At 47.2% G+C, this 22,322-nt stretch overlaps 1 protein-coding gene and 1 pseudogene across 6 annotated transcripts in view; both read left to right on the top strand.

Annotated features, from left to right (window-relative positions):
• NCAPH2 (non-SMC condensin II complex subunit H2) overlaps window positions 1-22,322 on the top strand; it is a 34,177-nt gene that overhangs the window by 3,350 nt on the left and 8,505 nt on the right. For 4 of the 5 annotated variants that reach the window (XM_079992609.1, XM_079992610.1, XM_079992611.1 and 1 more), the window contains exons 3-15: window positions 820-921; window positions 1,042-1,097; window positions 2,871-2,952; window positions 4,757-4,828; window positions 8,007-8,086; window positions 8,670-8,806; window positions 8,964-9,056; window positions 12,303-12,427; window positions 12,517-12,582; window positions 14,885-14,951; window positions 16,803-16,910; window positions 19,135-19,188; window positions 20,602-20,675. In XM_079992609.1, the coding sequence (XP_079848735.1) occupies window positions 820-921; window positions 1,042-1,097; window positions 2,871-2,952; window positions 4,757-4,828; window positions 8,007-8,086; window positions 8,670-8,806; window positions 8,964-9,056; window positions 12,303-12,427; window positions 12,517-12,582; window positions 14,885-14,951; window positions 16,803-16,910; window positions 19,135-19,188; window positions 20,602-20,675 (1,116 nt within the window). The remainder of the gene's footprint in view (window positions 1-819; window positions 922-1,041; window positions 1,098-2,870; window positions 2,953-4,756; window positions 4,829-8,006; window positions 8,087-8,669; window positions 8,807-8,963; window positions 9,057-12,302; window positions 12,428-12,516; window positions 12,583-14,884; window positions 14,952-16,802; window positions 16,911-19,134; window positions 19,189-20,601; window positions 20,676-22,322) is intronic. The other variant, XM_079992613.1, reaches the window with a different exon arrangement.
• Window positions 5,369-5,975, top strand: LOC307225252 (large ribosomal subunit protein eL20 pseudogene; annotated as a pseudogene). The gene has a single exon. The product of its transcript is annotated as a large ribosomal subunit protein eL20 pseudogene (transcript).

Genomic DNA, 22,322 nt, shown 5'->3' with positions numbered 1-22,322 from the left:
GGAAGCCCAGCCAGATGGGCAGGGTACAAATGATAAATTATTATTATTATTATTATTATTATTGCTGCGGGCAGGGCTTTAAAGGAGGAGTCGAGCCTGTCTTCTGTGTCCAGGGCAGCTGTCTGCCAGCTCCATCTGGTACGCAGGCTGGCTGAGACCCTCCCTGCCCACAAAACTGTCTTGCTAGAGTGGTGCATGCTCTGGTTATCTCCCGCTTGGACTTCTGCAACTCGCTCTATGTGGGGCTATCTTTGAAGGTGACCCAGAAACCCCAATTAATCCAGAATGCGGCAGCTAGACTGGTGACTGGGGGCGGCCACCGAGACCACATAACACCGGTCCTGAAATACTTTCATTGGCTCCCAGTACGTTTCCAGGCACAATTCAAAGTGTTTTTGTTGACCTTTAAAGCCCTAAACAGCCTCGGAAGTTTTTTTAAAAAATGACTCTTGTTTTAATGTATTTTTAGTCTCCTGTTGGAAGCCGCCCAGGGTGTTTGGGGAAACCCAGCCAGATGGGCAGGGTATAAGTAATAAATTATTATTAAAAATTATTATTACAAGGAGTTGCACAAAGTCTGAGCCACACCTTTCCTGCTGTGGGAGATGCAACATGTCTCCATTTGTTCCCTGTTAAATTGGGATGTAAGCAGTACCCTTAGTTGCTTTTTGATGGTGATATGATTGAAGAACAAAATCAAACAAAGCTCTTGCTGTCTGTTAGAATTAGTTTGCCGAAACAGAATCTATTATTCCTGTATTCTCTTGTCACCTCATTTATTTATTTATGTATTTATTTTTATTTATTTTAATCCTGCAGCTGGCGCAGATCTGCATTTCATTTGATAATGGCAGAACCACCATGAACTTTACAGAAGCAGCAATGCTGATTCAAGGTTCTGCCTGCATCTACAGTAAGAAGGTGAGGTGGCTATCAAGAATCCTCAAACTAGATGGATCATGGAACTGCAACAAAATTGTTTGCCTTAGCAAACCTCCATTCTTGCCTCTAAACCTGTTGCCTTTTTTCTCTTTTTTTCAGGTGGAATCTCTCTACTCCCTGGTCTTCCAGGCACTTGACTTCATTTCCAATAAGAAGTTAGTTGAACTTTTTTTGAGGGGAGGGAAGATTTTCACTTCCGGAGTTGGCTAGAGTACTTCATATTTCTGTCCTGGAATCCCTCACCTTCCTCTGCCCATTGTGCTGCCTTTTCTTCTCTGACTTAGTTAGTAAAACCTCTGTTGTTGAACATAATCCGTTCCAGAAGCCTGTTCGGCTTCCAAAACGTTTGACAACTGAGGCGCAGCTTCTGATTGGTTGCAGGAGCTTCCCGCACTCATGCGGAAGCTGCGTCAGACATTCGGCTTCTGAAAAACATTCGAAAAACGGAGCATTTACTTCCAGGTTTTTTATGTTCGGGAGCCGAAACGTTCCAAAATGGAGGTGTTTGCGATCTGAGGCTTGATTGTATTGCCAAGATAGCTTTGTCTCTCTCCATTTTTTTTTTACTTTAGACAAATTTTTTAAGTTGTCAGGTGTACTTTTTTCTAATATTGGCAGCAAAAATTTAGTTAGTGGAGCTGAATAGCTTCCTTTTCTGGAAGTTTTCTGGCATTGAGAGAGCTCTAAGTTTATGTCCTCATATCGTGAAGGAGCAATTTTGTTTCGCTGCTTCCACATGTTTGCTTCATTTGTCTTAAGTTGGCATGTCTTTCGCCTGTTCGTTTCCTGCTGCCTCGTGTTATGACCGTGGGGCTAGGTGTTTCCACCATTCCTCTCTGTGTGTTTTATTATAAGAACAATTCCAGAAACACAGCTCCCCTGACGTGCTATCTTCCTTGCTTGCAAGGAGACATGTTGTTGTTGTCTTGACATAAAACCACATTTGTCTGTGTACTTCGAAACCACCCCTCCCCCCGCACACACACCATTTGTAGATAGAAATGATCAGTGCAAAGAATTTTACACTGGCTTATTTTTCTGACTGCATCCAACCAGTCATTACTATAGCAGTAAGTAGGCAGAAGGTTCTGTGGTACCAAAGACTCGGGACCGCAATACCTCAAGGACCGCCTCTTCCCATATGAACCTTCCTGGTCCCTGAGATCATCTTCTGAGGCCCTTCTTCGTGTGCTTCCTCCTCAAGAGGTCTGGAGGGTGGAAACACGAGAACGGGGCCTTTTCTTCAGTGGCTCCTGCTCTGTGGAATGCTCTCCCCAGGAAAGTTTGCCTGGCGCCTTCATTATACACCTTGAGGCGCCAGGCAAAAAGGTTCCTTTTAAACCAGGCCTTTGGTGGATATTATTTACATTCAACACCCTTTTAGAATGTGGCTGGGGGGCGTTATTGGGTTACTGCTTTTGGTTTGATTTTATATGTTGTGGTCTAGTTGTAAACCACCCTGAGACCTCTGGGTATAGGGCGGTGTATAAGTTGAATAAATAATAATAATTGATAATAAAAGAAGTTGCCCCTCCAACCATTTTCTCCACGGCTCACAACCTTATTACACGGAGCAGGTTCAGGAAATTGCTTCTCCGTGTGAAAAAGCGGGAGTCGTTTTCAGATCACCCAGGATCCTGTCCCTGTAGCCCTGATGAGCTTTGTTGTTGGTCATGTTTGGCTGGCATGCTCCTGAGGTCTTCCGGGGGTGGTGTTTGTCATGGTGTCATTGTATCTGGCATCCTATAACCTGACTGCCCTATAGCCAGTGAACCTTGACTGTAGTATTGCCTGGTAACCTGGATTCTGAAATTGCACTCTTTGGGGGGACTTTCATTTGCTTGAAAAAGAGAGGGATTCAAATTTTAAAAACAAAAATTTGCTCTGATGTTCCTTTTCCCGTGACTCTTTCCACTCCTACTGATTAGGCGTGAGAAGCAGGCTGCTTCAGTAGGAGAGGATGGAGTTGACAGAGATGTCAGCAATGGACCAGCAGCAGAAGAGGAAAAGGTGAGGTCCATTATCGTCGTGCAAGAGAATGTGTCCATGTTCTCTCTCCCTCTTCAAGCAAAGCTGTTCTCTTGACGGGGCCAAAGGCAGCAACAGAAACTGGCTGCAGATGGATTCTGTCTGAGCAGCGCCAAAGCAGCTCTTGCTTGTGCCTGTTCTGCTTCATCCATCTGAAGAACAGCCTTTGCCAACCTGCCAGCCTTCAGATTCTGGGATACAGCCTCCCATCAGCTGAGGGGATGTCCTAGTTTAACTGGGGGGCACCAGGTTGGCAAAAGCTTTCATTTTTGCTCTTGGTGATGACTGCAGGCTTCTTCTAGTTGCAGAAACGTACAGGAAAATGCTGCCAGCCATCTCTTTGTATAAATTCCAGAGGGGCTGCTGGGCTTGCCTGCTCTAGTAGAAGCAACATTGGAGTCCTGCAGCTCCTTCAAACCTCATAGAATCATAGAATTGTAAATTCGGTTTCAGTCCTGTATACCTGAAGGAGCGTCTCCACCCCCATCATTCAGCCCAGACACTGAGGTCCAGCTCCAAGAGCCTTCTGGCAGTTACCTCCCTGTGAGAAGTGAGGTTACAAGGAACCAGACAGGGCCTTCTCGGTGGTGGCACCTGTCCTGTGGAACGCCCTCCCACCAGATGTCAACGAAATAAACAACTATATGACATTTAGAAGACATCTGAAGGCAGCCCTGTTTAGGGAAGTTTTTAATGACTGATGTTTTAATGTATTTTTAATCTTTTGTTGGAAGCCGCCCAGAGGGGCTGGGGAAACCCAGCCAGATGGGTGGGGTAGAAATAAATTATTATTATTATTATTATTATTATTATTATTATTTATCTTTTAGAATTGGAAGGGACCACAGGGATCATGTAGTTCAACCCCCTGCTATGCAGGATTCTTGACCTTGAGATTGAGTTTCAAGCACTTATGACCTAATGAATGCTTTATGGCATAAAGCAGCGTAGGGCCCTCATTTAAGGAACCACGTCTCCTGGTCTGCCCCACAGAGGACCATGAATAACCATCGTTTAGAGGTCCCGGGCCCTAAGGAAGTCAGACTATCCTCCCCCAGGGCCAGGGCCTTTTCAGTGATGGCTCCGGCCTGGTGGAATGCTCTGTCCCATGAGACCAGGGCCCTGCGGGATTTAACCTCCTTCCGTCGGGCCTGTAAGACAGAGCTATTCTGCCTGGCCTTGAATTTGAATTCAGCCTGATCTTTTATTTCCCTTCTCTTCCCTCCCCCTCCCCTTTTATGAAGATCACCTGCTCTGAGACCCCACAGCTAATTCTCCCCTGGCCTCCTCGTTGGCCCAAGTAGGACCAATCCGGCCAGCTAGCCCTGGGGATTACCTAATGCTTATTTCCCCTAAATTGATTTTTGAATTTTACTGTTATTCATGTTTTTATACTGTATTTTATGCTGCTTTTACAATTAAGTGTTTTAAATTTGTTGTTAGCTTACCTGAGCCCGGTTTTTGAACCGGGAAGGGCAGGGTATAAATTTTTATTATTACTATTATTATTATTATTAGGTTATATGGATGCAAGTCTACTTTGTCAGGTGCATATATCCTTTTATGTTGCCTAAATACACTTAATGTCACTTCAAAATTGTAACCTGCCTTGAGGGACTAGGGATGGGGCAGGCTAGATTTTTATTTTTAAATGGCAGCCATGGCTCCTCCCATTAAAAACAATTTAGTATGTAGCTTTGGGCAGGCTCCCTTTTCTTCTGCCCTCCCACTCCTTGCTTGCCTAGGCAATGTGCGCCATTGATGGAGTTTCTCTGTTTCTCTGTAGTTCCTCTCTTTGGACGACATCCGCGATACTAGCAGAGCAAGCAATGACATGAGGGGAAACCAGAGACACAGTGTGAGTAGCCTCTACTGTTCCAATTTTTGATGTCTGAAGATGAATGGAATGGGAGGGGTCAGGAATTCAAGGGGGGTATGTTGAGCCTCATGCAAGTTTGACCCCCCCTCCTCTGCCCCGCTGCTGAAATTGTGAATTCGTCCGCAAGTAGCTCGGTGTGTGTCATAACACATCTAAGTTTAACATGGGGAACTGTGGTTTGGGTATTGCAAGATGTAATGATTAAGAGAAGAAGAGGCTGAAAACAACTCCATCTATCTCAACATCCCTTCTTAAAGCCAGCTTTGAGAGAAAAAATCTCAAAGCTATTTACCACACATTCAAACATCAAATAAAACAATCCAGAAAGAAAGTCAGATGTAGATATCCAAAGCAAAGTAATTAACAGGAAATTATAATATTATCTTAAAAGGTTTCAAAGTAAAGCGTTGCAAAGAAGGTCAACTGCAGAATGTACTTTGAGCACAGCAAAGTTAAAGAAATAATTGCCTTGAATTCATTTCAAAAGAAAACATTACTAAAAAAGGTCAAATACCTTTTCTGGGTGGCAGCGAGAGAGGCAGCACCATGAAGGTGTCGGGCACCCTGAGGGAGTACAAAGTTGTTGGGAGATGCCTCCCCACTCCTAAGTGCCCAACACCACCTCTCTATCGTATGCGCATCTTTGCTCCCAATCACGTTGTTGCAAAGTCCCGTTTCTGGTACTTTGTCTCTCAGCTCAAGAAGATGAAGAAATCTTCTGGGGAAATTGTGTACTGTGGACAGGTTTTTGAGAAGTCTCCGTTGAAGGTGAAAAATTTCGGTATCTGGCTGCGCTATGATTCTCGTAGTGGAACTCATAACATGTACAGGGAGTACAGGGATTTGACAACTGCTGGAGCTGTTACACAGTGCTATCGCGATATGGGAGCCCGTCATAGAGCTCGTGCTCACTCAATTCAGATCATGAAAGTTGAAGAGATTGCTGCTAACAAGTGCCGCAGACTAGCTGTCAAGCAGTTCCATGATTCCAAAATCAAGTTCCCTCTGCCACATAGAGTTCTGCGTCGTCAACATAAGCCGCGCTTCACCACCAAGAGACCAAACACGTTCTTCTAAATACAGATTTGGTTCATTTGCTCTGAGTTTCAATAAAGTTCTTTTTGAACGTCTGAAAAAAAAAATATAAAAAAAAGGTCAAATACTAAGTGCACATTTCAAACGGCATAATTAACAAGAGAATAAAATACTATAAGCACAGAGCATAACTTCTGCTGTCGCCGCCAGTTCTGCCAGTGGTGGTTCATGGCCAGGGGCAGCTGTGGAAGCTCAGATTTGATGACCTGGGTCTTCTCCAAGATGGTCTCTGGCCTCTTCAGCAGCATTGACTTTTTGTAGCTGGAGTCAGTCCGGGCCCCACCCTCCCAGGCCAGATGGGAGGAAGCCTGCAGGGCAGGGAGCAGATCTTCCAGGGCTCCCAGCCAAAGTGATGAAACTGAAGCAATGGGAAGCTGGCTTATACTGAGCCAGGCCTTTGGTGCATTTAAGAGAGTTTTTGTCTACGCTGACAGATCGTGATCCTCCAGGGTTCAGACCAGGGTCATTCTTGGCCTTGCTTGGAGATGCTGTAGATTGCTTGGAGGACCTGTTGCAGGCAAGGCATGGCCTACAGCCTTCCCTCCCAAGTCCCTTGCTCATAGATGTTTGTGGCCATTGAAATATCACATTGCTGTGAACTTCCATACTGAGAACTGTTGCTTCGTGGTTGGCACAAGACGTCAGGTCAGCCGCTCTTGGAAACAGCATTCTTCCTACGTTCTTGTGCTTTCGACATTCCGAGTCCAGCTCTGTCGTCTTTCTGTCACACTCCTGTTCCCCTAAGCCAGAAGGCCCTGCTTGTTTATGCCTCCTTTAATCAGCAAGCAGACTCATCCAATTTCCCCTTTCCTGGAAGGTCTCCAACAGCGCTGCGTGTGCTTCCCCAACCCTCCACTGTTCGAGGTGCATGAAAAGGGCTGTGGCCCAATAGCAGAACATCTCTTTTATGTGGATTAAGGGTAAAGATATAACTTAGAGATAGAGGGTTTTATACTTTCCTTTCTTCATTTTATTCCTTTTTTTATGCTCTTCCATTTCCCTCTTCCCACTCTATTTTGCTTTTATTGTACTCTATGTTGAAAACTTTTAATGGAAAAGGTTATTTAAAAAAACAGAGCATCTATTTTGCTAGTAGGGCGGGGTAAGATTCTGAAACTCTGTACAGTGGTACCTTGGTTCTCAATCCATTCCAGAAGTCCGTTCCAAAACCAAAGCGTTCCAAAACCAAGATACACTTTCCCATAGAAAGTAATGCAAAACAGATTAATCCATTTCAGATTTTTAAAACGACCCCTAAAACAGCAGTTTAACATGAATTTTACTAATGAGACCATTGATCCATAAAATGAAAGCAATAATCAATGTTTTCCACTATAAAATAAATAAGACAGTATTCTAGATGATAAAAATTAAAATTATTTTTTTCTTACCTGCACTGATGATGCACGTTGTTTGGATGGGGGGCTTTTATCTATTTCCGCAGTCACACAATCTATCAATCAGTAGCTGAACTGGGCTCCACACTCACAAAAATAAATTAACCGAAAAAGCCTCAACAAAAATGCAAAAGAAATAGCAAAAACAGAAGCGCCAAACTTAATCTGTTCCGGAACTCCGTTTGACTTCCGAAATGTCCAAAAACCAAGGCGCAGCTTCTGATTGGTGCATGTGCCCCGGAAACAATAGCCGACAGCCGCATTGGAAGTTGGGCTTCTGAAAAGCATTCGAAAACCAGGACACTTACATCTGTGTTTTCGCTGTTTGAGTACTAAGCCGTTTGAGAACCAAGGTACCCACTGTGTTGCTGCTTCCAGCCAGTGTGAGCAAAGCTGCACTAGATGGGCCCCAATGATCTAGCACAACGCAAGGCTGCTTCCTGTCTTCCTGTGATCCCTTTGCTCACAACTCCCAGCTAGAAAAATAGGGCACTGCCAGCAGCTGAAGAGGAGCACTCAGCTGAAGGGAAGCTCAAGAGCTCTCTAGCCTGAGATGGCTGAGTCTCCAGGAGGCCATAGGTGCTCAGCACCCCTCCTGCCCCAGAGGACGACCCCCACCGCCCCTCTCCCTAGGCACGTTGGAACTCGCTTCCTTATCTTTCCAGGCGAACGGCATTGTCCCCTTGACTCCAATGGCCCTGGTTCCACCAGATGACACAGAAAAGACTGACAATCCCCTCTTCAGGTAAGGATTCCCTGCCCCAACCTTTAATTTTCCTAGTTAGAGGGGATTATCAATGCGCTCTGGGGGAGGCGTGCCTTCTCATGCTGCCCAGCTCTCTAGGGCTTGTCAGGAGTTCAGCCTACACACGAGTAGGATCCTGGTAGAGTCACCTGTCCGACTGGCATGTTCCCTCCCTCCTGGTCAATCGTTCGGGAGCTTCACAATCTTTCTTCAGCCCGAACATCACCGATGCCAGCAGACATCGGCACACTTAGGGATCCACAGGGTTTGTGCAAGTTGCCTAACAGAGCTCAGCAACTTAGCATTTTGGCTAATCGGCTTTATTTACATATAAACACACACGGAGCACTGCAACATGGTTCCCTCTCTAGCATCAGACAGCGAAGAGAAAAAGAACAAAGGACAATAGTCCCATTTCACAGAACACAGTAACACAAACATCCTGTCTCCATCACTTCCTACTCTGTGGAGTCAAAACATACACCGTCATGTGAAAGACAACAATCTCATGACTGCAATCACGGAGCAGGAATTCTAACAGGGCTGGCCTACAGACTGAAGAGGTCACTGTGTTTCCTTACAGCCAGAAGGGGGAGAAGTTGGCGAGCCGGAAGGATTTTCACATGAACATCTGCACTCCTCAAATCACCGGCAGGCTGGAGCTGGTGGGGCTCTCGCCGATACAGGAGAGGAACTGGGACCGGGGGATCGGCTCTATAGGTAGGGGCCGGCGCACGGTGTTTCTCTCTCCCCTCTTGCTCCATTGGAGGGGGGATGTTAAGAGCGTAAGAAGGGGCCACATGCTTTGGTGTCGTTAGGGGGATGTTGCTGCCATGCTCTAGGGTGGCCCTCACTGTCCCCTCTCCTTCCCCTATAGGTGTGCAGGGCCTTCTTCCAGCAGGCTCCACGCCCATGGACGTCTGCGGGTTCCGGACACCTGTCGCTGCGCTGAACTTCTCCGAAGAAAGCGGTGAGTTGCGCCTGGCAAGACAAATGTCAAAAGATTTTGAATAAATGGACAAGTTATAGGAATTAGATAGCATGGGGGGAAGCCAACCCAAGCAGCCAAATTAGAATGAATAATCTGTGCACATGGTTAAAGATTTGAAGAGAGAACAATTGGGGGGGGGTGTCAAACGGGAGGGAGGAAGGGGGGTGAAATTAGGATAAATGAATAGGGACAAAAGTATATACTGTTTGTTGTTTAGTCGTTTAGTCGTGTCCGACTCTTCGTGACCCCCTGGACCAGAGCACACCAGGCACTCCTGTCTTCCACTGCCTCCCGCAGTTTGGTCAAACTCATGCTGGTAGCTTCGAGAACACTTGACCAACCATCTCATCCTCTGTCACCCCTTCTCCTTGTGCCCTCAATCTTTCCCAACATCAGGGTCTTTTCCAGGGAGTCTTCTCTTCTCATGAGGTGGCCCAAAGTCTTGGAGCCTCAGCTTCACGATCTGTCCTTCCAGTGAGCACTCAGGGCTGATTTCCTTCAGAATGGAGAGGTTGGATCTTCTTGCAGTCCATGGGACTCTCAAGAGTCTCCTCCAGCACCATAATTCAAAAGCATCAATTCTTCGGCGATCAGCCTTCTTTATGGTCCAGCTCTCACTTCCATACATCACTACTGGGAAAACCATAGCTTTAACTATACGGACCTTTGTTGGCAAGGTGATGTCTCTGCTTTTTAAGACGCTGTCTAGGTTTGCCATCGCCTTTCTCCCAAGGAGCAGGCGTCTTTTAATTTCGTGGCTGCTTTCACCATCTGCAGCCCAAGAAAGTAAAATCTCTCACTGCCTCCATTTCTTCCCCTTCTATTTGCCAGGAGGTGATGGGACCAGTGGCCATGATCTTCGTTTTTTTGATGTTGAGCTTCAGACCATAATTTGCGCTCTCCTCTTTCACCCTCATTAAAAGGTTCTTTAATTCCTCCTCACTTTCTGCCATCAAGGTTGTGTCATCTGCATATCTGAGGTTGTTGATATTTCTTCCGGCAATCTTAATTCCGGATTGGGATTCATCCAGCCCAGCCTTTCGCATGATGAATTCTGCATATAAGTTAAATAAGCAGGGAGACAATATACAGCCTTGCCGTACTCCTTTCCCAATTTTGAACCAATCAGTTGTTCCATATACTGTTAGGCATAACTAATAGGAGGATGATTTTGATGCAGGTTATTGTTAGATTTGCAACTGAATGGTTTTTTTTGTAAGTTATTCGACGTGCCTGGATGAAAGTGTGATTATAAAGAATGAGGTGAGGGGAGTTGCGCCTGGCTTTCTGGAGGTGACTGAAGGCATCTGAAAAATAAGAACCCGTATTGGAGAGACTCAAAAAGAGGTTCCTAGACTGGAGCTATCCCTCCCAGAAACCCAAAAGAAAAGGGTGCATGCTCCAAGCGAGAGCCCTTCATTGAAAAACAAATGCTCAAAGGGACAGCCTCAGAAATAAGGAGGAGGCTGCAGGGTTCCGCATCCAAAACCATGTTTTTTGTACACTTCCAGATTACAGGCGTCATTTCCTTTCCCCAATCAAAGAATCACAGCAGTCTTATTAGTTGCAACCCAAAGTCATCATCCTGAACCAATCTAAATCGTTTGGCTCTTCAGATCAGCCCTCATCATAATATCATGTGATTACGTATAACCATTTTCTGCTGTCTTTCCTTATTAAGACTTTGACTGATTTTCCTGTTCGTTAAGTCTTCCAATGTCCCCTTTCATCTGTCTACAAAACAACTGAAGATTGATTGCAATTGCCATGCCTAGCTGATTCTCTTTTCATGCATATACAATGGCCACAATGGATTCTAACAGTTTACTCTTTCATAGGTACCATGTACAGTACCTAAAAGCAGCTAGTTCTGTACAGTGGTGCCTCGCAAGACGAAAAGAATCCGTTCCGCGAGTCTCTTTTTCGTCTTGCGAAGCAACCCTATTAGCGGATTAGCGCTATTAGCGGCTAAGCGGCTATTAGCGGCTTAGAAAAAGGGAGAAAAAAGTGAAAAACTCGCAAGACGTTTTCGTCTTGCGAAGCAAGCCCATAGGGAAATTCGTCTTGCGAAGCGCCTCGAAAAACGGAAAACCCTTTCGTCTAGCGGGTTTTTCGTCTTGCGAGGCATTCGTCTTGCGGGGCACCACTGTACTGTATAAAACAGGTACGGGCCTTTTCAGTTTAGCTAGGCCATAGACTCAAAATGGAACAATCAAAATGCAGTTTATGAAATTATTACTTTCTCCAGCACCTGCTGGGTCAGACCAATGACCTCGTTCAGCATCCTGTTCACATTGGCAAACCAGGTGCCCCCAAAGGAAACCTGAAAGCAAACCCAAGCGCAAGAGTCCTCTCCCCAACTGTGCCTTCCGTCAACTGGAATTCAGAAGCATCGCTGCCTCTGGTTGTGCAGAGCCATAAGTGGCTAATAATAATAATAATAACTTTTTATTTATACCCCGCCCTTCGTGGTTCAAAAAACCGGGCTCAAGGCGGCTAACAACAAATTTAAAACACTGAATTGATGCAACAAAAAACAGCATAAAATACAGTATAAAACATGAATAACAATAAATTCAAAATCAATTTAGGGGGGAAATCCATCCAATAAACCTTAGATGATCACCAGGGCTAGCTGGCTAAATTAGTCCTATTTGGGCCAGCGAGGAGACCAGGGGAGAATTAGCTGTGGGGTCTCAGAGCACGTAATCTTCATAAAAGGGGAGAGGGAGGGAAGGAAGGGGAATAAAAGATCAGGCTAAGTTCAAGTTGAAAGCCAGGCGGAATCACTCTGTTTTACAGGCCCTGAGGAAGGAGGTTAAATCCTGCAGGGCCCTGGTCTCCTGGTACAGAGCATTCCACCAGGTCGGAGCCATCACTGAGAAGGCCCTGGCCCTCGTGGAGGATAGTGTGACTTCCTTAGGGACCTCTAAACTATTATTATTCATGGACCTTAAGGTCCTCTGTGGGGCAGACCAGGAGAGGCAGTCCTGTAGATACAAGGGCCCTATGCCACCCATAGCCCTCTCCTCCTCCAATAATTTCTCCAATCCATTTTTTAAGCCCTCCAGGTTGTTGGCCATCATGGGGGAGGGAGTTCCACCGTTTAACTTCCTTTCCCAAGGAAAGCAGGGAGCTTCGCGGCGAGAGCGCAGCCCATTCCACGGCCGCTGCTGTTTTGCCAGGCCGGAAGATCACCTCCCTCCTCTTCCGTTCTCCCTGAAGCAGGTGCAGCAGGGCCCATCTGTGACGATAACGACGACTGCGACAACTTCCTGCCAGCGCTTCCCGAAGATGTCCTGGATGGCTCCCCAGCTCGGGAGGAGGAGGTCCATGTTGAGCATCAGATGGTATTTGGCAGGACGAGGGGAGGAGGAGAGCGGGAGGCTGCCTAGGCGTGGTGACAAACCCTTAACGGTCTTGTTCCTCTGCCTTCTAGAGCATCCCTCAGAGGAAAGGCTACATGCTGCGGGAGAGAGGCCCTGCTCCGGATGCCTACGTCAAGGTCAGGGGAACGAAATACCCCAGCCTTGCGTCATGAGAGCCACTGTGGGGTCGTGGCTACAGCGTTCACCTGCGGCCTGGGAGACCACGGTTCTAGTCCCCGTGTGGGTGACCTTGGGCCAGTCGCTGACTCTCAGGCCAGCCTACCTCACAGGGTTGTTGTGAGGATAAAATGGGGGGAACCCTGTGTGCTGCCTTGAGCTCCCTGGAGACACGGTGGGGGTGGAAATGCAATAATATAAGCAAACAAACTTGGGCAGAGGGCTGTCTTTCAGCAAACCCATCAGCAATTATTATTATTATTATTATTATTATATTTTTTTATTTTATTTTATTTTATTTTATTTTATTTTATTTTATTTTATTTTATTTTATTTTATTTTATTTTATTTTATTTATTTATACCCTGCCCATCTGGCTGGGCTTCCCCAGCCAGTCTGGGTGGCTTCCAACAAAACATTAAAATACAGTAATGCCTCAAACACTAAAAGCTTCCCTAAAAAGCTCTGCCTTCAGATGTCTTTTTAGCTGGGTTCTCTCATACGATGAAAATTTGTCCAATGCCCTGCATGTGCCAGAGGAAATCGGAACGTGGGCTTAGCCACAATTGTTTTGCGCCTGCCGGCACAAACATTACGAGTGCTGTGATGCCACTTTTGACAGCAATTGGCACTCCCTCACTCAAATAATCCTGGGAACTGTAGTGTGTTGAGGGGTCCCTCCCTATTCCCCCTCTCACTGTTACAGTTCCCAGACTGGTTCATCAATCGATCCATCCTTCTTCACAGGGAACTCTGAGGATTATAGCTGTGGGAGGGGAAGAAGGGAGTCTCCTAACAACTCTCAACACCCTGAACAAACTACAGTTCCCAGAATCTTTATTATATGTTATTTTGGAGGGGGATCCCTGACGTTTCAAATTGGTATGATAGAGCTTTCACTTGGGGAGCTTACTGCTGCTAGATGTTTTGACGGCCCGGAGGCTTCAATGGCGTGAACGGAACACTGAACAGATTCATGGAGGAGGAGGAGGAGGAGGGGTCTATGAGTAGCTATGAGCTATGGCAGCTAAGTGGAGCCTCCAGGCACAGTGGAAGTATACCCCTGAATACCTGATCCTGGGGACAAGTGATGAGGCACTGCATATGTGGGTACTAGATAAGATGGGCCATTGGTCTGCTCTAGAGTTGACTACTCTTGTCATCTCTCCTTTGTGTGTGTGTGTGCAGTGAGACAGTCTGAATCTCGTTCCAACTTATTGTCCTACATTACAAGGCCAGGCTTCAGCCTTATAAACAAATGCCGCTGCTGAGCCCTGGCCGAGACCCACAACACCTACTATTACTACTACTACTACTAACAATAATAATAATACAGTGGTGCCTCGCAAGACGAAAAGAATCCGTTCCGCGAGTCTCTTCGTCTAGCGGTTTTTTCGTCTTGCGAAGCAAGCCCATTAGCGGATTAGCGCTATTAGCGGCTTTTAGCAGATAAGCGGATAAGCGGCTTAGTGGCTTAGAAAAAGGGGGGGGGAGTCGGAAAAACTTCGTCTTGCAAAGCAAGCCCATAGGGAAATTTGTCTTGCGAAGCGCCTCGAAAAACGGAAAACCCTTTCGTCTAGCGGGTTTTTTGTTTTGCGAGGCATTCGTCTTGCGGGGCACCACTGTAAATAATAAATAATAATAAATATTTATACCCCACCCTCCCCACCCAGAGCCGGGCTCATGGCAGCTGACACCAATAAAATCACAGTAAAAACATAATGGGGGGGGGGGAGAAGGGAGGGGAAACCAATTTAAAATGCAGCCTCATTTTAAAGTAGCTGATAAATGAAGACCATAAGGGGAGGGAAACATAAGGTCAGACTGAGTCCAAACCAAAGGCCAGACAGAACAGCTCTGACTTGCAGGCCCTGCGGAAAGATGTCAAGTCCCGCAGGGCCCTGGTCTCTTGGGACAGAGCGTTCCACCAAGTCGGGGCCAGTACTGAAAAGGCCCTGGTCCTAGTTGCAACCAATCTAACCACCTTGCGACTTGGGACCTCCAAAGTGTTGTCATTTGTGGACCTTAAGGTCCTCCGCGGGGCATACCAGGAGAGGCGGCCCCGTAGGTACGAGGGTCCTAGGTCGCCTAGGGCTTTAAAGGTCAAAACCACCACCTTATACCTGACCCTGTACTCCACCGGGAGCCAGTGCAGTTGGTAAAGCACTGGATGAATGTGATCCCGTGGCAAGGACCCCGTAAGGAGCTTCGCCACAGCATTCTGCACCCGCTGGAGTTTCTGTGCCTCTGTTTCTCTTCCAGGAGATGCTGGACCCCTGGCGCAGCCTGGACCCCTTCAGCTCCTCCGATGATAAACCCCTGAGGAAAGGTATCTGGAGAGAGAGAGGGAGGCTGGGTGGGTTGGCCGGCTGCAGGGTGGATTTGATTTAAATCACGATTTAAACCACTAGTCAGTAAGACTTGATTTAAATCATTTTTTTTACAGAAAGTCTCATTCTTGCTGGTATCATCTTAATATTGACAACCAGGTGAAGGTTTCATTTTTGGAATAATAAATTTTCAGAGTAGTTTTTACAGTTATATCAAAAATTACTGATTTGGTTATACTATTAGAAACACATAGACAGATAATTATGAAATTATTGTTTATATTTGGACAGCTTTTCTGCTGTACTTTATTGGAAGGAGAAAAATAATCATTTCCTTAATAACAATTTAAACAATTTATTTAACTAAAACAGTAAAATTGTAGCATATGCATTCATGTTTGTTAGCTGATGTGGTTAAACAATTTTTTAAATAAAACTTAGGCTGAGTTTTAGCACACATGAAAAACTTAAAACAAATTATTATTTCCTGATTATAGCCTTTGGGCTATAATGTAACTCTAAAAATAGTTTTCTGTTTAAAAGATTTTTCCTCCAAAAGCATTTTATTTTAAAAATCCAAGTTAAATAAAAAATTACAATTTTAATTATTTTTTTATTTTAAAATAGTTGATTTTTATCCACCCTGGCTGGCTGGCTGCTGCAGAACCCTTCCTGGTAACCCACCTCCCAAAAAACCATCAGTTAGACCCAAATGGGCTGTGAGGAGAGATTTGTCCCCTGAGGTTTCCTTAAGAAAACTTATTCCATAGAAACATCGAGTTGGGAGGAACCCCAGGGATCTTCTAGTCTGACCCCCTGCAATGCACGAGTCACAACTCAAGAATCCCTGACAGAGGGCCATCTAACTGCTGTTTCAAAACCTTCAATGAAGGAGAGTCCACCGTTTGTGGCAGGAAGTGTTAGAAACTCAGATATACAGTAGCACCTTGGAAGTCAAATGGAATCTGTTCCGGAAGTCTGTTTGACTTCCAAAACATTTGGGAACTAAGGCACAGCTTCCGATTGGCTTCAGGAAGCTCCTGCAGCCAATTGGAAGCCGCAGAAGTTGCGTCAGACGTTCGAAAACCAGAACAATCACTTCCGGTTTTCGATTGTTCGGGAGCCAAAACATTCGGCTCCTCTAAGGCGTTTGCAAACCAAGGTATGACTGTATGCTCCAAATGGCTCCTTAAACCAGGGTTACCGTCACCAAAACAGAATTCCTCGTTGCCATTTGGGGGCCAGACAGCTTGAAAGTCTATTTTTCAACACGACTTTTTGGTTCCTGAAATTCGTTCTGATTGTGCAGATAAAATATAATGGATAGCATTTGAGAGGATGTGGTATTAGTGTGTGAAAATGTCCAGATCCAAGGATCCCCAGGCATACACTTCCAGATGGTGGAGACATCAGGCTCCGTCCTGGCCCCCGGGCATCTTCACTTGGTCCCAAAGGCCAACAGCTGGGTGCAAAATGTGCCTGGCAAATTTTGAACGCTGGTGGCACATGACAGCCTTTGGCTGTTATCTTGGTTCCTTTGTGGGACGCAACGGATACTGGAAAGGGAGGGGAAACCAGGAAGGTGTTAGAACAGGCTTCCTCAGAATCGGCCCTCCAGATGTTTTGAGACTACAATTCCCATCATCCCTGACCGCTGGTCCTGCTAGCTAGGGATCATGGGAGTTGTAGTCCAAAACACCTGGAGGGGCCGAGGTTGAGGAAGCCTGTATTAGAAGCCTGTAAGAGAAGAGTCTTTGCTGTTGACTGCTGGGGGTTCTCTGGGAGGACCTCCGTTTCTGCCCCTGTGACCCGATGTAGGAGGGCAGCCCCTTCCGTTTCTCTCTCTTTAGGCAAGCCGTTCACGGTGCCACACGCCCTGGAGAACCTGCCTGGCACCAAGCGGAAGAGGAGGCTGCCCAGCAAGCTGCAGGAGTTCACGGCCTGGTTTTCAGCCACAGGTGAGTACAATGGGGCGCGAGCGTGGGGCTGCTGTGGGACTTGACCTTGCCACCTCAAGGTGGAGGGAGCCCTTAGCCTGCTGTATCCAAGAAGCCTCTGTTTCATGAACGCAGCGTGTCCTCTGTTGTGGGTGTGCTTGTTCTGTCCCTGTGCCCCTACCATGCACCATATTTTTCGCTCAATAAGACGCATCAGACCATAAGACGCACCTAGTTTTTGGAGGAGGAAAGCAAGAAAAAAAAATATTCTGAATCCCAGAAGCCAGAACAGCAAGAGGGATTGCTGCGCAGCCTGCATTCACTCCATAAGACGCACACACATTTCCCCTTATTTTTTAGGAGGGAAAAAGTGTGTCTTATAGAGCGAAAAATACAGTAGGTCAGAGGGTGCTGCTTCTGGTAAGGCCTAAGAACCGAAGAGGAGCTTGCTAGATCAGCCCAGCTTCCTGTTCTCACAGTGGCCAACCAGGGACCTGGGGGAAATCTGCAAACAGAACCTGAGCACAAGAGCTCTCTCGTGTGGCTTCCAGCAACGGGTATTTAGTCACATCCTGTTCTAGCTCTTCTTAGTCTTCTTTGGCGATCCCTCGTTGCCAAGTAAAATTGTCTTCCACAAACACGGTCTTAACAGTAAGTCCTTAAGTGACTGTGGAGGCCAATTCTGGATCCACACGTCCTTCCACAGTGGGGACATTGGTTTCCAGGAGGGAGTTGATCCCGGTGTGGATTTGCCAAGCGTGCCTTCCTCTTGGCACGTTTCTCCCTTGCGTCCTGAGTTCGAGTGTCTTCAAAGCCCACAACACCTTTGGTAAAGGCTGTTCTCCAACTGGAGCGCTCGCAGGCCAGTGTTTCCCAGTTATCCGTGTTTCTACTACATTTTTTTTATATTTGCCTTGAGACAGTCTTTAAACCTCTTTTGTTGACCACCAGCATGACGCTTTCCATTTTTAAGTTCGGAATAGAGTAGTTGCTTTGGAAGACGATCATCAGGCATCGGCACAACATGACCAGTCCAACAAAGCTGATGTTGAAGAATCATTGCTTCAACACTGGTGATCTTTGCTTCTTCCAGGACACTGGCGTTAGTTTGCCTGTCTTAGTATTCACTGCTCATTCTTAGTATTCACCACTGTTGCAGCTCATAGGGAAAGTGCCGTTGCTTTGCAAGCAGAGCATCTTGGGTTGAATCACCAAGAGAGGTGGACCAAGGGTTGGAATTGGTGTAACTACTTGGAAGTTTCATCACAACTGAGCAACATACAGATTTTATTTAATAATAATAATAATAATAATAATTTATTTATTTATACCCCACCCTCCCCGGCCAGAGCCGGGCTCAGGGTGGCTAACACCAGTAAAATTACAATAAAAACATAATAGGGGGGTGGAGAAGAAAAAAGAAAAACCAATTTAAAATACGGGTTAAAATACAATTTAAAATACAGCCTCATTTTAATAATAGCCCATAGATCAAAACCATAAGGGGAGGGAAACATAAGGGTCAGACTGAGTCCAAACCAAAGGCCAGGCGGAACAGCTCTGTCTTGCAGGCCCTGCGGAAAGATGTCAAGTCCCGCAGGACCCTAGTCTCTTGTGACAGAGTGTTCCACCAAGTCGGGGCCAGTACTGAAAAGGCCCTGGCCCTAGCTGAGACCAATCTAACCACCTTGCGACTTGGGACCTCCAAAATGTTGTCATTTGTGGACCTTAAGGTCCTCCGTGGGACATACCAGGAGAGGCGGTCCCATAGGTACGTGGGTCCTAGGCCACATAGGGCTTTAAAGGTCAAAACCAGCACCTTAAACCTGGCCCTGTACTCCACCGGGAGCCAGTGCAGTTGGCAAAGCACTGGATGAATATGATCCCGCGGCAAGGACCCCGTAAGGAGTCTCGCCGCGGCATTCTGCACCCGCTGGAGTTTCTGGGTCAGCTTCAAGGGCAGCCCCGCATAGAGCGAGTTACAATAATCAAACCTGGAGGTGACCGTCGCATGGAACACTGTGGCCAGATCAGGGCAGGAAAGGCAAGGGACCAGCTGCTTAGCCTGGTGGAGATGGAAAAATGCCAGGTTCTTGCATAGCATTGTCTTTCCCTTTGACCTGACGCATTGCCTGGCCTTGGAAGTGCCTTGCCACCTTGAGGAGGGAGGGAGGGAGCAAGGAGGGCCGCTAAGCCAGAGAAGCTCTGCCGTCTCCCTCTGAGCATGTTCTTCTTCTCTCCCCAGAGCACCACAGAGCTGGCAACCAGAGAAGCAGGAAGAAAGGCCCCGTGTTCCCTGGTGAGTGGATACAACTCGTGGGTGGGAAGGTTCCTGCGTCCTTTGTCGGTTTGCCTCCCCTTCTTCGTTTGCTCATGCTTGACTTTGCGTTTAATAAGAAACAAACAAAGCTGCAGGGAGCAAGTTAGAAATACCAAAGCAGCCTCTGCACTTCTTTGGGCCCCACTCTGGGCATCTTCCAGACGCCTCTCCTTCATGCAGTCCAATTTACAGTCTTTGGGCATTGCTCTCATACAATCCTAGGGTTGAAAAGGACCCCCAGGGGTCATCTAGTCCAACCCCCTGCAACACAGGAATCTCAGCTAAAGGATCCCTGACAGGTGGCCACCCGACCTCTGCTTAAAAACCTCCCGTGAAGGAGAGTCCACCACCATCAGAGGTTTTCCATTCCTTTGTCAAATTGCTCTCACCGTCAGAAGATTCTTCCTGAAGTTTCTTGTCATGTGACTTCATTGGGTGCTGCCCTCTGTAGCTCTCATGTGACCTCTCCTTGGGGTGGGTGCAGCATTTCCTTCTACACACACACACACACACACACACACACGGTAGCTGAGGGTTAGTCAGATCCCAGGTGTTGCCTTCCAGCCTGTGGGACACCAAGTGCCCATTCATACTAATAAAACCTTCACTTGTTCCCACATGGGCGGGCGGGCGTCTCGGGACCCTGCCACAGCCGCTGAGCATCTTTTCGGCACCAAAATGTGCACAAAACGTAGAAGCAGCAATGGGGCCCCTCTCCAGAGAGCTTGAAAATAGATGAGATGACAGGCTTCCATCATCCTTGACCCTTGGCCGCCATGCAGCCTGCTGGGAGTTGGAGTCCCGCAACATCTGGGGCAGGAATCGCCGTTTCTCTGTCGAGGGCTGTGGGAGATGGTTGGGTGTTGGGGGTATAGACCAGGAGTAGGCAACCTAAGGCCCGGGGGCTGGATCCGGCCCAATTGCCTTCTAAATCCGGCCCATGGACAGTCTGGGAATCAGTGTGTTTTTACATGAGTAGATTGTGTGCTTTTATTTAAAATGCATCTCTGGGTTATTTGTGGGGCATAGGAATTCGTTCTTTCCCCCCCCCCTAAAATATAGTTCGGGCGCCCCCACATGGTCTGAGGGACGGTGGACCGGCCCGCGGCTGAAAAAGGTTGCTGACCCCTGGTATAGACAGTTGAGAAGAGAGCTAAGCTGAGGCCAAGCTGGGTTGGGGGGGATTTGAGGAGTGATTTCGGAGTAAGAATCCGGGGCAGGGAGCTGGGGAGTTCGGCAGAAGAAGGGCTGGGCGGAGAGTGGCTTTTTGCTGCTCCTTGCTGCTCCAGAGCCTGGGAGCAGGACGAGGGGATTTGGGGAGGGGGAGAGAAGCTGTCGGTGGGGGGGGGGGTTGTAGAAGACCCTGTTCCTGATCCTGTCATTTCTGGACAGATCTCGAAGTCCTCTACTTGAATCATGCGAAGGAGCGCTTGGCTGCCCAGAAGAAGCTGCAAAGGATGCGGATGGTGAGGAAAGAGACCTTTCATTCATTCGCTTTTGCTGAACTTCGCTGCCCCTGATTTCCTGCCAGTGCAGACGAGGCAGTTTGCAATCTGATGAAACGCAATCTAATAGGCGCACGACTTGCAAGGAGAAAAGGGTGGCAGCTGGGAGCATTGTAGAAGTGGTCCAGTTTGCTAGCATCTCTGCATGATCAAGTTTATCTAGTGCATTTTTCCTCAAGGTGGGACACGCATTGTTCCTGCCCTCCTAATTTGATAAACATTTTTTATTATTATTATTATTATTGTTATTATTTGTACCCCAGCCAGAGCCAGGCTCAGAGCAGCTAACATCATATAAATAATACAATATTCAATCACCACAACAACCCTGTGAGGTAGGTTAGGCTGAGAGAAGGCAGTGACAGGCCCCTGGGGTCACACAGCGAGCTTCACGGCTGAGTGGGGGGGATTTGAACCCAGGTCCCAGCCTGACGCTAACCACTACACCACCGCTGCTGTAGTGCATAAATTTGATGCAAGAAACTTGGTGCTCTTCTTGCAAGAGGAGTCCTGCTGCTCTGGCAAGAGGAATCTCTGCCCAATGCCCTCCTGCCACTTATCCCGGGTTTTGGAGACGCTTGTGAGGCTCGCCAGAGCCCTCTGAGGCCCAGGCTTAGAAGAGGAGCTACTGTCCCTTGTCTAATATTTGGGAGCAATTAAGTTCATTTCCAGTGCTGGTGGAATGGTTAGTGTGTCAGGCTAGGACCCAGGAGTAAGGTAAAGGGACCCCTGACCATTAGGTCCAGTCGTGGCCGACTTTGGGGTTGCGGCGCTCATCTCGCTTTATTGGCCGAGGGAGCCGGAGTACAGCTTCTGGGTCATGTGGCCAGCAGGACTAAGCCGCTTCTGGCAAACCAGAGCAGCGCATGGAAATGCCGTTTACCTTCCCACTGGAGCGGTACCTATTTATCTACTGGCACTTTTCACGTGCTTTCGAACTGCTAGGTTGGCAGGAGCAGGGACTGAGCAACGGGAGCTCACCCCGTCACGGGGATTCGAAACGCCGACCTTCTGATCGGCAAGCCCTAGGCTCTTTGGTTTAACCCACAGCACCACCCGCCACGTCCCTCAAGACCCAGGAGACCTGGATTCAAATCCTCAACTCAGCCATGAAACCCACTGGGTGATTTTGACTAATCACTGGCTCTATCAGCCTAATTTACCTCACAGGGTTCTTGTTGGGATTAAATGGGGGGGGGGGGGAGAGAACTGTCTGTGCCACCTTGAAGGAAAAAAATCAGATATACTGTATTTTTCGCTCTGTAAGACGCACCAGACCATAAGACGCACCTAGTTTTTGGAGGAGGAAAACAAGAAAAAAAATATTCTGAATCCCAGAAGCCAGAACAGCAAGAGGGATCGCTGTGCAGCGAAAGCAGCGATCCCTCTTGCTGTTCTGGCTTCTGGGATAGCTGCGCAGCCTGCATTCGCTCCATAAGACGCACACATATTTCCCCTTTTTAGAAGGGAAAAAGTGTGTCTTATAGAGCAACAAATACGGTAACTGCAACAAATGAATGAGTAGAATAAGGCTGCTCCCACCGGGGAAGGCAGGCTTTGCTCAAAACCTCATGAAAAGTGACTGACCCTGAGCGAGAACAGGAAGGC

This window comes from Podarcis cretensis (genome assembly GCF_951804945.1).
Source record: "Podarcis cretensis genome assembly, chromosome: 10".
Classification (NCBI taxonomy): domain Eukaryota; kingdom Metazoa; phylum Chordata; class Lepidosauria; order Squamata; family Lacertidae; genus Podarcis; species Podarcis cretensis.
This window is presented reverse-complemented; position numbering and strand designations above follow the sequence as displayed.